At 43.3% G+C, this 14572-nt stretch overlaps 1 protein-coding gene across 1 annotated transcript in view; it reads right to left on the bottom strand.

Annotated features, from left to right (window-relative positions):
* Window positions 1–13118, bottom strand: part of kctd16b (potassium channel tetramerization domain containing 16b) — a 60016-nt gene extending 46898 nt beyond the window's left edge. Inside the window, exon 1 of the mRNA XM_028421803.1 lies at window positions 12281–13118. Within this exon, the coding sequence (XP_028277604.1) occupies window positions 12281–13118 (838 nt within the window). The remainder of the gene's footprint in view (window positions 1–12280) is intronic.
* Between the last annotated feature and the right edge of the window lie 1454 nt (window positions 13119–14572).

The following is a 14572-nucleotide window of genomic DNA, read 5'->3' as shown; positions in this document are numbered from 1 at the left end:
ATATGATGAGAATTTAGTGAAGAAACGAAAAGACAAACTGAGCCAGTAATGTGTTAGAGAGTGAGAGGGGATGAGAAAATAAATAACAGAACAGAATGAAAAGTACTAGCAGAGCTGTTGTTTTGGCTGCTGCTGATTTTACTCCTCAGGCGCTTGGAAAGAAAAAGAGAAATGAAGATAAAGACAAAAAAGCTGTGGCAACAATGCACTATCACAGAAAAGGGAGAGCCAAAAGAAGACAAAAGCGAGGCAAATACAGACAGAAGGACAGTCAGGAATGAGACAAAGCCCTGAAGCAGTGAAAACTGCACCTACCCAAACACTCCACTCCAGCTGTCAGTGGGGGGTGGGGGGTGGGGGGGGCATGGGGAAGGGTTAATATGAGAAACGGCTGTGGAGACAAAAGCTCAGAGCACTCAGAGTGCTGATATATAAAAAATAAAATAAAATAAAATAAATCTGTCAGCAACTCCAGCACTGGTAGCTATGCTGCTATGTGCACTCCTAGTGTGATGTTTGAAATCAGTAAAATCCCAGCTAGAGATTGTTTACGGAAGACAGAAAGGCTGTGCTCTCAGCACAACACCTTGATGCTTCAGATGCTCTGGAGAATAGTGGAAAAATATCAGATCTACACGACTGGCTGAGAACCAAATGCTTAAAGCTGCAGCAGATACAGAACAGGAAGGTGAGACCCAAGAAGAAAAACAAAAAAAGAGAAAAAATATGCTTGTGGCATATATACTTGACGCCCACCCGTACACTTCAATCCAAAACACGTTTCTATGTTAAGTCAAATCCAAACATTTATTGGTATTTTTTTGAAAAGTTTTTTGTTACATGCTATTCAGGATCAGGTTCATACAGTGAATGACCAAGATGTCAGCTTATCACTGGGTCAAAACGCACACCATTAATCTTGTTCTTCTTCCTGCCTCCTCTTGGAAATATTTAATCATGAACCATGAATATTTTATGCTGGACACTTAAATAACAAACAGAAGGCCCATGTGGTGCATCTAACAGCACAGCATTATGACGCTCTAAGTGTTACAGCGGGAACACAAACCACCTGATCAGTAAAAAGGAGCTGGGTATAGAAAAAGGCAAACGAGCCCTCTAATGCCCTTGAGGAGGTATCATCCTTAACACATGAGTGAACTGTCAAACACACACCAAGCACACCCTGAATATTTATTCATAATCTTCGGTTTTGGCTCATTGGTTGACTAACTCAGTATGGATATTTTAAGCCTGTTTTTTGGGTTTGTTTGTCTGCACAATCTGGCATATCTCCTCAACTGTACAATATTTTGTGTAAAGAAAAACAAAGCTAATAGTGTATTCATGTGTGAAAGACAAGAAAGGCTAGGGGATGTTAAGAAGAAGGATAGAGAGGAGCTCCTTCCAAAACAGGGAGGGAGGGAGAGAGAGGGGGGAGGATATCCGAGGCAGGGTGACATTTGTTATTGGGTGTTGCGTGAAAACAGGAGAGTGAGATCTGAAAAGGCCAGTGTCTTCTGTTCCACCTCTCTCTCTCTCACACACACACACACACACTCAGGAACACACACCCGACAAAGACCTAATCAAGATGAATGAGATTTGCTCTTCAACAAGGACATGTCATTATATTATGAGACAACTACATTATTGCTCTGATCGCACCGTTTTAACAGCTTAAATGTAGTGTGTGTGTGTGTATGTTTGTGTGATGTGTGTGTGTGTTCATGAAAGACAGACTTGTAATGATTAAAGGGGATCATTGCACCTAAATGTCAGCCTGTAACAGTTTTAATTGGCTAAATGAGTTTTTGAGGTGATGGATGTAGATAATTGTCTTGCTCCATTTGCTTGCTTCTTGTCCCAACACACACGACCATGTACACTATGCTCCAGAGATCAGATCAGATCTAGGCGTTCAATCTGTAGAGCCTTATATTCAGACACAAACACGCATGTGTGCTTCGGACTTGTGTTGACACAAACTTCTTACTAATCCCTCTGAAGCTTTTGCCAGGTTAATCTTGTAGTAAACAGTGTGTCTCTAAGCTAGACTTCAGTTCGATCTTATCTGTATAATGTGTATAAGTGTTGTGTGTATGTGCCATTGGACGTTTACACCCTGATGTGCTTGTATCCTGAAAAACCAATTTACCAGCAGACCCCCTGTCTGCAGACCATAATCACACAGCCAGCAAATCATTCTGTACACACGGCTGATATTTAAAAGCTTTACGCAGGGCAAGTGGACGTTAGGAGATCATTACACAGGTAGTATGTGTACGTAGAACCCCAGGTAGCAAGCCATTACTTTTATAAACAAACAGCCTGGACCTCTTTGGGGCTGTGTAGTCCTGCACTCTGCACAGCACTCAATTATTCATTACAGTGTGAATAGTAAACAGGAGTGTGGGCTCAATAGGAGGATTTTATTACTATTCACCATTCTGCAGAACTACATGACCACACACACCTAAAATATGTTGTTTGAACAAGCAAAGTTCTGAACTGATGTTTCACATTAATTAATTCACCTAACCTGACTGATACTGGTCTGTGTCCTCTCTGACACTTAAGAAGGGCTGAGGCTTTATGGCTGTGACAAAAGCAGGACAACTGGGGGACAACAGGGACTAGCTTCTCTGATATTAGCACTGCCATTCTCTGCCACTCCCACCACCACAAAGCACAGTACACACACACTCACGCTGACCAAACAAAAAAAACAAGTAACTTGTTATTTGCTACTCAGCAACCATGTTGGCTAATGAGGGTGCTATAGTTAAAGCAGCACATAAAAGCTGCATTATATTATATTCACCTTTCATTTCTGCCTTCTCTTAGTGACTGTCAGAAATGTGGGGGAAAAAATAAACTTATTCTCCCATAATGCACTGTTGTTCTCATTCCCTACATGCCTTGCTACCCATCAATCAACTGGCCTATTGTTTTCTTTGTTAAAATGAAGGAAGCTGGTGAGCCATAGTGTAAAAATCATGTCACCAAATCAACTGAGAAATACCGTATTTTCCAGACTATAAGTCGCACTTTTTTCATCCTTTGGCTGTGTATGCGACTTATACTAAGTTGTGACTTATATATGAAAATATATACAATTAGTTAGCCTTGTGTCTTGACGTCCCATTACAAATATAATGGTTGGTAGCTGTTCTGTCCCTCTCCTGATGGTTCTCTTTCACCTCCAGCTTGTCCACACTTTGCATTCCAAGCATAGGTGACGCGCACATTCATTAAACGTGTGCTTGCAGCTGAGCCGATAGGCCGATAGGTCGCTAATTCCAGACAGCTATAGCGCACAGTAATCTGCCTTTTACTCATTTACAGGGTGTTTATAGGAGTTTCTGTGTGGTGAAGCTAATCATTTCTCTGCGTGAGGACTTGTTGAAATGCGTGTGTCTTACTCTCAATGCCCTGCAGCTGTACCACTTAAGTTAAGAGGAATTCAAGAGGCAACGTTACGCTAAAAACGTAGTGATTTACGCTGGCCCGCTGGTGCGACGTATACTCCGGTGCGACTTATAGTCCGGAAAATACGGTAACACGAGTAAGCGTTTGATGTAAAAATTCCGAATGAGTCAGAGGTAACATGAATAAATGGAACAAAACTGCAACATGGCGGCCTGTTTTCAATATACTTCTGTCAACACCTTGTGGAAGTGTATAGCCAAAAATTTAGGGAAACAATAGAGTGTGTGTTGGCAGAAGTAGCAGTATCTAAAAGTCAGACTATAGGGAGGTAAGGGAGGAAGCTTAAGGGTGCAGGGTTGAATGTTTCTCTCAACCATAATGTGTCTGATCTGTAAAATGTAGTGTCTACAATGTCGATGTTGTCTGCACAAGAGCAAAATTCTAGTCTAATTGTGCTTTCCAGGGACTAGACAAGGCTGAAGTCATGGATTCAGGTGAGAATTGTGATCTTTTCCCTGAAAATGACATCATTCAGTCTAAAGAGAGAGCTGCAGATGAAAGCAAATGAAACCGATTAAAGCAGAAGGCCATGAGGTAGCTTAAGGAGCAGCTCAGTGGTCGTACGAGGTGTGTTTCCCTTTGGCATCCAAATCTATCCTGCTTCCTACAGTGTGAGTTGAGACACAGCAGCAGAAATCTGTAGACCCACGGTGAACGTGTTTAAGTGAGCAGTCTGATTTTTAATCTCCCCTCTAATGAGAGCTATTTTTCATCTGTGAGCTGTTTGTATAACCTAACCTCCGAGTGTACGTGCGGGGGAAGGGGAGGTTATGTGTGCAAGCATGCCTACAGTATATGTGTGTGTGTTTTAATGGACATGAAGCTTCACAGTTACTTAGGAATGAAATGGGGATGACAGTATGCTCTAGCAAGCAGCTGAGTACTCTAAAATGACACAGAGGGATTACTAATGAGACACAGTTAGAGTTTGGAATAATCCTCTGCAGTGGCACCACATCAGGTACTGCCTGTTCAAGACTTTTTAACTATTTTAACACAGTTCTTAAATTCTGAATTTGTACATTTGTTGGTGTTTAGACACTTTGAACCTCTTGCTAGTGTTTTTTTAAATACAGGTATAAGTTTTCTAGCACTTATCTACTTGATCAATAATAAAATCTCTTTGTGGAAGTTCAAGACAAAATCAGCTTTTGTCCTCGCTCACCACTGTAATTTCTGCCAGAGTTAATTTCCTCTGGAGTTACTACATTAGTGCCTTCAGCTTTCTTAATGCACATAAAGACTTCATTGCCACTTACAAATGAAATGCCGGCGACATTCCGCCCCAGGAAGGTATAAAGCACTATGGAATGAAATTACAGTGGTGTGGCCATATCCTCAATCAAGCTGTGGACCACTGCTGCGTGAGCAACAATTTGTGATACTAATGAAGCACAGAGGAATAAGAAATGCTATTTTCATTCAAGTTTAATGACTGGATATTGACTGAATGTTTCATCAGAGGAACAGCTTCAGACTGGAGATAGATGTAGGCAGTGATAAATAGGCAGCTGACGAGAGAACTCATAACTGACCACTTGAAAGTTTGTGTCTGTCATGTCAGTTTTCGTCATTTTTCGATTTACAGAATCTGTTAGCTCAGCTGTGAAGCTTCTCTGGCGTCCTTAGATATCCTCCTGTGATTGATCCTACCCAAAGCCCTTGATATTCTGATTCTGATTGGGTTATATCAGGGGCTCTGGTCCTGTACCGTAACACATATGGCCATGTGATTTGTCTGCCTTTTCCTGCTGTCATGTGTGAGGCTACGTTGGTTGGCAACACCAAAACACATGTGAGACAGTAAGTGTGAAAAGGTTGTTGGAATTTTAAGGTCCCCACCAATGTCAAAAGCAAACCTACGCCGTTGGTCCTACACAACGGAGACAGACCCAGTTCTCTAAGGGGAAAAGGTGGGCTGCTGCTGTCCTTCATTTCTGCCTACTCCAAAGCACAGTTTGTTTTTTTTCACTGTGCAGATGCATGAGTTTGACTGTGAGCAAAAACATGTTTCTATTCAGTAAAAGCTCCTGTTTGGCTGTGCAGGGTTATCTTTAATTTAGGCTTCTATTTCAGAAGAATTCTATTATTTTCTGACCAACTCCAACAAATATGTTTTCTAAACCACGTTTCATGTTTTCATCTTATTCTTCAGACCTTTAATCGGAGCTGTGACATAAACTCCCACAGTGGAATCACATGTTGGTATGATTAGGGGATGCAATTACAGATGTGGTCGACACACTGTGTATCATTTACATTGTGTTTTCAGCCAATCTGGGCTCACACATAGCAGGGCTATTAAAGCATTGATGCACTGCAGCAGCCAGCCGGTGGGTTGAGCGCGTGAAGAGGCTCTCCAGCTGCAGTTTCTGTCATTATGGCAACGCTCCACACCTCGTCGCACCACAGAGCACTTATTCCAACACAACAGGGGAAAAGCATCAGCATTATATTAACTGTGCCTACCACCGCAGAGAGAGAATAAAGTGTCAAGAGTTACAGAGGAAGGGAAAATGGACTGATAGACGGCAGGTAGGGGAGGCAGTCACCGAGGATTTAGGCAACCTTGTTGTTGATGCTCCATTGTGCACTTTCTTTTCTTTTCCATCTCTCTCCCTCTCCTTCTCCCGGAGCACCGTACTTCCCCCTGTCCTCCAGGGGATGGGGATTATGGGACTCTACGCTACGTAGCTACACTAAGCTTCCAGGGGAGAAGGTCAAGGGGAGGCTAGACAAACAAAAAACTCTATCTTCTTTTTATATGACCCTGCGTGCCCTTTATCTATCACACACACACAATTTCCTCTTCAAAATTAATTAAAAATCAATCCAAATACAAAACAAAGACTTTTATTTGGCCAGGATAGGGAGTTCTTTTTTTAAAAAATTCTGTAACAAATTGTTTATTATTCTGAAAAAAGAAATGAAGATTGAGTTCATTTTCTGTTTACCCTCAGAGCTCTCATCCACAGACCACATCCCTTTTCACTCTCTCTCTCTCTCTCTTTCTACTCTTGGTTGCTGCTTTAAATTAGTCATCCTGTCTTTTGACAAATCTGATTTAACACTTACTATGTTCCATTTCCTTTTCATTTTAAACTGAATATATATCCCAGTATGAGGCAGGTCATCTTTGCATTAATGTCTCCACAGTTCTCTTTGTATTTTTTTGCCTCAGTCAAAAGTCTCTTCTTCGCCTACAGCTTCTACAATATGCAGCACTTCCAACTCTTCCTGGAGAATAAAAGGCAGACTCTTGCCAGTTTCATCTACTGTAGCAGCACATCCCTTTGCAAAGCAGCAACAAAAAGCAAAATACATACATGGACATCTTTTATGTCTGCGTAGACTGTGTGCTCTGACTGTGGCGGGACGGCTATCAAGCAGGTTGCTTGCAGTGTGAGTTCACCTTTAAGCTTGTTACATACTCCACCAGAACAGAGAAATCTGTTCGTGTTCCCGAGGTGGCAAGAACAAGAACAAAGTTTGTTTCAGCCCAGACATTTCATACATCATGAGAAATGTGTGTGCAGAGCTCCTCATACAGCACTCCCACTGCAGTGCATGTTGCACACTCACACACACACAGGTTTTGAAAATGTTTCGCTGCTGAACAACGGCAGAAACAGCAGTTTAGGTGAACAAGTTTGAAGTGAAAAAGGAGAAAGATGTTGCTACTATTTGTGATTTCACAGTTTTGCTTGTTTGCCCAAATATCTGTTTACCTAAATAAGGGATGGTAACAAGCCGGTATTGTTCAGGGAGGTAAGCATGCACATGCTCGTATATAATAGATTGAACAACAGGCCTGGAAGACAGCATTGTTTGACCTTTGTGGGGTCTGTGCACCTTTGGCCACACCCACTCTAAGATTCTGACCAATCACACAGTAGTTGTCAGACATGACCAAGAAAAACGTTCTGCTCAGACGATATGTCGAGAACATACTGAAAAACCTGCCAAACCAGCACTCTGAGACCAAAGTGACACATTTTCTATTCTCGGAGCGTTGAGAGCAAGAATAATGTTCTCTGTTCTCGTCGAGTATGTACCAGCTTTAGATAAAGGTCTACTGTGTGTTTGTGTAATTACTTTCACTGCCAGAAGGGGGATGCAAACAAGCGTAGCTGTAAATTTAGCAATGGTATACCAATAACTAGCCCTCATACAGCTAGCAGCACCAGCAGCAGTCATGGTACAGCAGCAATAGTAAGATGAATAGCTGTATTTGTTTCATCTTCTTTCATACATCAGACATCCACCTGCTTCTTCTCCCCTTCTGTTCCATCTCAGTCTAAATAATGCAGAGCTGAGGTGTGTGGTGGTGGTGGTGGACTCCCCTGTGGAGCTGAGGCCAGGGTAGCAGCTGTCCCTATCAAGACTCTCCTCAGAGCTGTCATGGCCTGTCTGCTCCTCAGCTAATCACTTCCTACAGGCCTGCAGCATGGGGCCGCCGCTGCTAATGTCGTCACTGACTGGTCTGGGAGATGCTCTCAGGATTAGCTTGATGTAGTTTCATATGGAGATAAGTGTGCATGTCTGCCATTGGGTGTGTGTGTGTGTGTATGAGGGGCTGGTGAAGTGCAGGTGCATTTAGCTAGTGGCTCAACGGGTGTGCAAATGCCTAAAGTAGTGCAACATGGGTCACGCATTAAGGCACACAGACACACACACACAGCATAACCGCTGCCACCTGCCAAAACACATTTGCCACAGAAGGAGTTACTCATCTGTGTGTAACAAGCTAATGGCACAGAGTGTCACACACGAGCATACATGGTCATTTGAAAGTAGCCATTTGTGATGACACACAGTTCACTCACAGGCATGTCCTGCTGCCTGAGGGAAATTCAGCTTGAGCCAAAAGCTATGATTTTTCAGTGCTTTCAGCAGGCATTTCTGCCACATGGACAATGTCGTCTTGTTCAATGGTTCTCTTGGGGTCAACAGAGATGATTAATTATCAGTCACTCCAGTCATGCAGGAAATTGGTAAAAACATTTTTTTGCCTTCTACGCAGGGCTTCAGAGGGTATCCAGAATTTAAATAGCCACAAACAGAAGGGAGATTGATAGGTACAATCATAGGCGTGTAGAGTTCAGAGCAATAGATAACAAGCAAAACGAGGACTGAAAGTGATAAAGGAGGTTCAGGCTCCTGGCAAGAAAAACAAGGAGCCTGTAAGTGGAAGCTGACAAAGTCGTGTTAGTTAAATTGGCCACAGAAAGTGAGTTACCTTTACAACTGCTGCTCTAGAAACCCTTGAGGCAAGCACTTTACCCCAAACACAAATATTTATGTGAAAGAATGAGTATACCTCATGGAACTTCATCAATCACAGGAAAAATCAATAAAAATGAGAATTTCCCCTGGACTGACAACGTGTTTAAAAAATTGTTTCAAAAAATCATCAAAATCTACAATCAAGATGTCTGAACACAGTTTTTATCTGCATGGGAGATGAAATAGCCTTTGCCATCGAATAAGAACATGAGAACAGAGGTTTGCCCATAATCATTGGATCAATGGATCAATCTGGACAGATGAATGAAATTTAGAGCTGTAGATGTATTTGATGCAGATCAAAGGCAGCTTTTCAGAAGAAAAAAAACCTGTAACCGTGAAGCCCATCGGTAGAAATGTTATAGGTTGGGATTGCTTCACTGACTAGGGGACTGGGCAGCTTGTAGTGATTGATTAAACTCTGAATACTGCATCAGCTGAAGGAATTGTTCATGAAGAGTGATGACCATCTGTCTCCATTTTAGGAGCTTTGTGAGGGAGAAAGGGATGTGAAAATTACAAGATGCTGGACATAGAAAGGTGCAATAAGGTGCTGTAATTTTAGCCCTCAAATAAGGCCAAGAGCAGGTATGATAAGGAGAGGCACAGTCAAAAACTGAAAAAACTGAAAAACAACTCAAATGTGGAACAAGACAGCTGAAGATGAAGGTAAATAAACAATCATGGAGACAGACAGACAGACAGAGATGTGAATAAAAAAGCAAGACAGGAGGCGTGACGGTGCAGTGAGGCATGTAAAGGCAACTGGTGCTGCCACAGTGCTCCTTGCCCCTGCAGGGTACAAAGCAAAATGAAGCCAGGGATGGGGGAGGCGGGAAGCAAGACAAGAGAGAGAAACCAGGTATGATTGACTGGAGCAAAATGAGAAGACATGAAAGTAGAGAAGAGAGAAAATACAAGGAAGGCGAAGATAGTAGGATGAGGAGGGGGATGGAGGGAGCCAGCCAGAAAAAAAATGTGACAGGCAGATAAACAAGAGACTGTCAATGGCTGCATTTAATCCATTGTGTGACTGCAACACAAGACTGACTTCCTGCATGAGTTCCTATGTGAATGCATGCTTACCTGACCTGTGTGTTTGTGAGTGTGTCCTTAGATGTAGGCCTGGCTCTGTGCCTGATTACATGCATTACATGGATTTGCGTGCAAACATGTTTTTTGCTTGACTGCATATTGGCTTGAAGTGCAGAGCCGACACATCTGTGCCCCTGCTTTTCACTGTGTGGCCTCTAACAGGCTGAACATTTTGTCAACAAAGCCAGGAAGCAGTTGTTATTTGTCAGTAAGCAAGAAGAGGTCTGCAGAGGCAGCCCACAGACACTCTGCCAGATATTGCAGAATCAAGGTGTGTGTGATGTGTGTGTATCTGTACAGTGTGTGTCAGCAGCCCTCACCACCACTTGATTTGGCTTGTTAGTGCTACTTCGGGGGGTTATGAGAGCCAAGAGCCATCATTGTACTTCATGCAGGCCATTTATGCAGAGCTCATTTAGCCTGGACCAAGCCCAGCAAATCACTCACATGTTTTTTTTTTTCCTCCTGTTTGCTCTGTGACCATGTGATCATTTGGCTTATTTGATTTATGAGGCTGGCAGTGGTTTCCTTTCTGCTGGTGGTGAAAGCACGACTCAGTGGTTTCTAACTAGGGGTCCTGGCCTCCATCCTAGCCATTAGAAAGAAATCTTGGAACATGATAAATAAAAGATATTTTCAGGACAGGCGTGAATTACTGATTATTCTGAAATATCATAAAACACACTTGAACATTCTGAAAATTAGCTTTTTCAGAACATCTGGAGGACTGGACACTGACATGTGTCAACCAAGCCTGTGGTACCAACTGGGTGAGATGTCCTTCTAACTGGAAATGCTACACTATGAATATAAAACAGTGTCTATGGCGTCATTATAGTTGCAGAAAGTATAAAATCTGCCAGTTCTGTACCACTAAAATGAGGATGGAATAGGAGTTTATAGAACTAACACAGCTGCTGCTAAAAGCAGGTTTGTATAAATGCTGAGGATACAGAACAACAAAGGATATATTCTACATAAAGTGTCATGCTTATATCATCATTACCCATTATTATTCACTCCTAAACACTTGATAAAAGGATAGATTTCAGTACTACAAACGAGTCAGGGTCACAGCTGCTTTATTTAATTGTAATATTTTAAGTGTTGGAATACACTAGTGAATATCATAATGCTTTAGTCGCCTTGACACAATGATCTCAGTACTGTTGGCAGCTTTTCCAGGGTTTTTTTGGCAGCCGTCAGCATATTCTACATCCTATCTATTATGTAACCTTGATTTCACTTTAGGGATTTAACTTAGAAAGCCTTTAACACACATTTAGACCTGTTTGAATGATTTCACAATGTTTTATGACCAAAACAGGGCAAAAGGATACATCTGCTTGGGAAAATGTATCTGTTATATACACGAAACATGGGTAAATGACAGAACAAGCCTTTAACTTACTTGTTACAACCATCACATTCAAGGCCTTTTCTTGGATCTGTTATGGATTGTTTAAAAAAATGGCCACTGCCACCAATCCAGGGCTAAGGCAGGACAAGCTCTGTCATACAAGGTACACTCAGTGGATTCACAGCAAGAGTTTGTGCTAAATTATACACTGCCACATCAAAGAATATGGATTATTTTGTTGCATCATAAAATCTTATGAGTGCCTCTATAAATGTCAGGATGATGTCTTCCTCACTGCCACTCTGCCGGGCTCCTAACAGTGAGAGGCAAAGATGGAGAAACGGAAGGAGAGTGCAGTAGACAAGCCAGGAGGAAGTGCAAGAAGTTGAAAGCATTAGTTGGATGAAAGCAGAAAGGAGGTGGAGTAGCAAATTGCACCATGATGAGAAATGGCAAACATTGACGAATCATCGCTCTGATGACTGCTGCGGCTCAGACAGGAGTGAAATTATTAAAATCTGGTTATATCTTATGAAATACAAACTAGCTTGCATGAGCTTAGTCTGAATGCTGCAACATGCTGTAATAGGTTTGAACACACTGAGATCAAAACATGAACTAGCCTGTCAGTTGCTTGCTGCAGAGGTTTCATTGCTTCCAGGGAAAAACACCTTGGCTTAACCCCAATTACAGGAAGTGATCTCTAATTGGTTTGGTTCCACAGGGATCAGACAAAACTCCAGCTGAGTGTGGATGTTGTCTTTACCTCACTAGGTGCCACGCAGGATAACAACTGTCTGTCAGCTTAACCAAGTTTGGTGACCCTGACTAAGCAAACAAAACTACTGACAAAGTAGGACTGGGTCTGATGTGGATCACAGAAATGATCCCCACAGCAAAGCATCCGGTCATTCAGCACAGACGCCACGATCATGATCGAGGGCCCACACCCACCCCCACAACCAGATGTTACTCTCACGCCAGCGCACAAACCAGCCGCGCCTTCTAGTGGCCATTCACGTCTGAATGTGCGTGCATGTGACTTACGGTAGAAAACGTATTCCGTGTAGCTGGACCAGACCTTGTCCTCTGTGTGCTGGTTGACAAACGAGGCTGTGACTGACGAGTTGCAGGCCACCATTTGGAAACCACACTCCGACAGCATGTCAAAAGCTCTCTCCAGGTGCTTGAACTTGAGGTAAAACCGGGAGGTGTAGCGATCCGGGGTCCTGTCCGGGTCTCGGCTCTCATTCAGGGTCTCTCCGAACACTTCTTTAGCAAGGGCCACCCTGCCGCATATTAGTATCCGAGGTACCCTCCTGAACTTGGCGTCGGTCTGACTCTCTCGGCCCATGGTGCACGACCCCCGGTATCCCACTGTGATGAAGCCACTCTTTCTGTCCGCGGGGACGAGAGATGGTGGCGGGCAGTGTCGGTGGTCGCTGCCCTGGGACCCATCTTCATAGTCGCTTTGGAAGTAGTCATCCGGACTGTGCTTGATATCCTCAGGGGTCAGGAGCTTCACCAAGTCGGGCAACTGGAAGTACTCCGCCTCCTTCCTGAGCCTTCCTTTTTCCGGGAAGTGGTCCGGGAGGACAACCTGCTTGTCTCGGAGGTAGTCCAACACATATCGGAATAAAAAGCCGTCTCTGTCGATAAAATAACGCCCCTTGGGGTCTCTCGCCAAGTCATTAGACGCGTCTTTTTTGGATGAGAATAGCTTCCCAAGCAGTGAAGTGGGGGTGCTCACCAAAGTTGTGTGACGCGTGTAATAAACCTGCCCCCCCACATTTAATTCAACAACATCTGGGAAACTGTTCTGGACTGATGCCGGCTCTTTGGGATTAGTCCTACAGTTTCCACTCAGCGCCATCGTTTCCGTCATGAACAGCTACACACAGGCTACACACCTTTTTCTACAGCAGGTCCGACAAAATAGGGAATCAGTGTCAAAAGTTGTGTCCTCTGATACTCTGACGCAGGCCCTCTAACTTCATCTGAATGAGCATTTTTTGTTCATCGATCCATAATCAATTATCACCTCCCAGTCTTTATCAGTAGTCAAACATGGGAAGGACACTGACAGTCCAGAGCGTCCCTCTGTGGATGTTGTGGATAAGTCGGAGGAGAGAATCAGTGTAAGGCGAGAGGAGAACTGTATCCGGGCGCATCAGAGGTTTACTTCAGAGGATGTAGGATTCCCATCGCCCCTGGGAAAAGCGCATTACACGCCCGCGGAGGCTGAAAAAAATCCTATAGCACCGAATTAAAGAAAAAAACCTGCCTCTTTTTGGCTTCTAAGAGTGTTATCCAACAAATATAAATCCTTCTTCAACACAACCGGAAAGGAAAAAAGTCCAATAACTTATTCTAGGATTTTTCCAAAAGAAAAAAAAGGAGGAAGTGGCTGAAGCGATGTTGTCACTTTTGTTTCCCCTTCAACTTCCTTTGAAATGTTCCGAGCTGTGGAGGCTCAACTTCGCGGAGATTCACACACACACACAGTCCTCTAATGGTTTTTATCTGTAGCCTGTCACTGCACAGATGTCGCCTGGTCCGGACAGAATTAAAGTAAAAATACAAAATGAAAGGATGGAGCATGCAGCTGTCCTCCAGATGTGGGAGAACCTCAGCTTTCTGGACCGACCCGCCGCTGCTGGCTGCGTTTACCGGGAGCTGTCCGCGGTGCTGAAACCAGCATTTCACCCCCTCCTCTCCTCTCCTCTCTCCCTCACTCCCTCACCCTCCTTTGCACGCACTCGTACCGCCTCCCTTCCCCTACAGAGTTGGGTGGTGTCTTCACGGCTGCCCCCCCCCCCCCCTCGTTTTCACACACACACACACACACACACACACACACACACACACACACATATCATATTTATATTAATATACATCAAACAGGTTTGGTGTGTCATCCTGTCTGACATTAACCCTACTGCTAATGTGGAAACTTAGTGTTGTCAAAGGTTAAGGAGTTTTGGGATTTCCCCATGCACAAATTCTGCTGTATATTATTCATAATTCTAAAATAGTTGAGTTTTTTTTATTTAACATATTGAAACCCTATCACTAATTTCTATATTCAAAAACCCGGCTGAGAAATGTCTGTGTATGTGCCTACGACTTGTAACCATACTGTAACGTGTGTGAGGTATTTGTCTTTGCTTCGTTAAATGAGCAACAGCGCCTCCTACTGTTGGTGCTTCTTTTTTCAGAATCAGAACAGATCCCGACACAGGAGAGTGATCACATCAGCCCATCACCATTCTGAACTGTTCACAGACACCTCAGAGCTGCTGATTATGTGCAGTACAGTACACTGACTAAAACCATAAG

This window comes from Parambassis ranga, chromosome 14 (assembly GCF_900634625.1).
Source record: "Parambassis ranga chromosome 14, fParRan2.1, whole genome shotgun sequence".
NCBI lineage: Eukaryota > Metazoa > Chordata > Actinopteri > Ambassidae > Parambassis > Parambassis ranga.
Note: the sequence above shows the minus strand (reverse complement) of the source record. Positions and strands in the feature narration are given on the sequence as shown.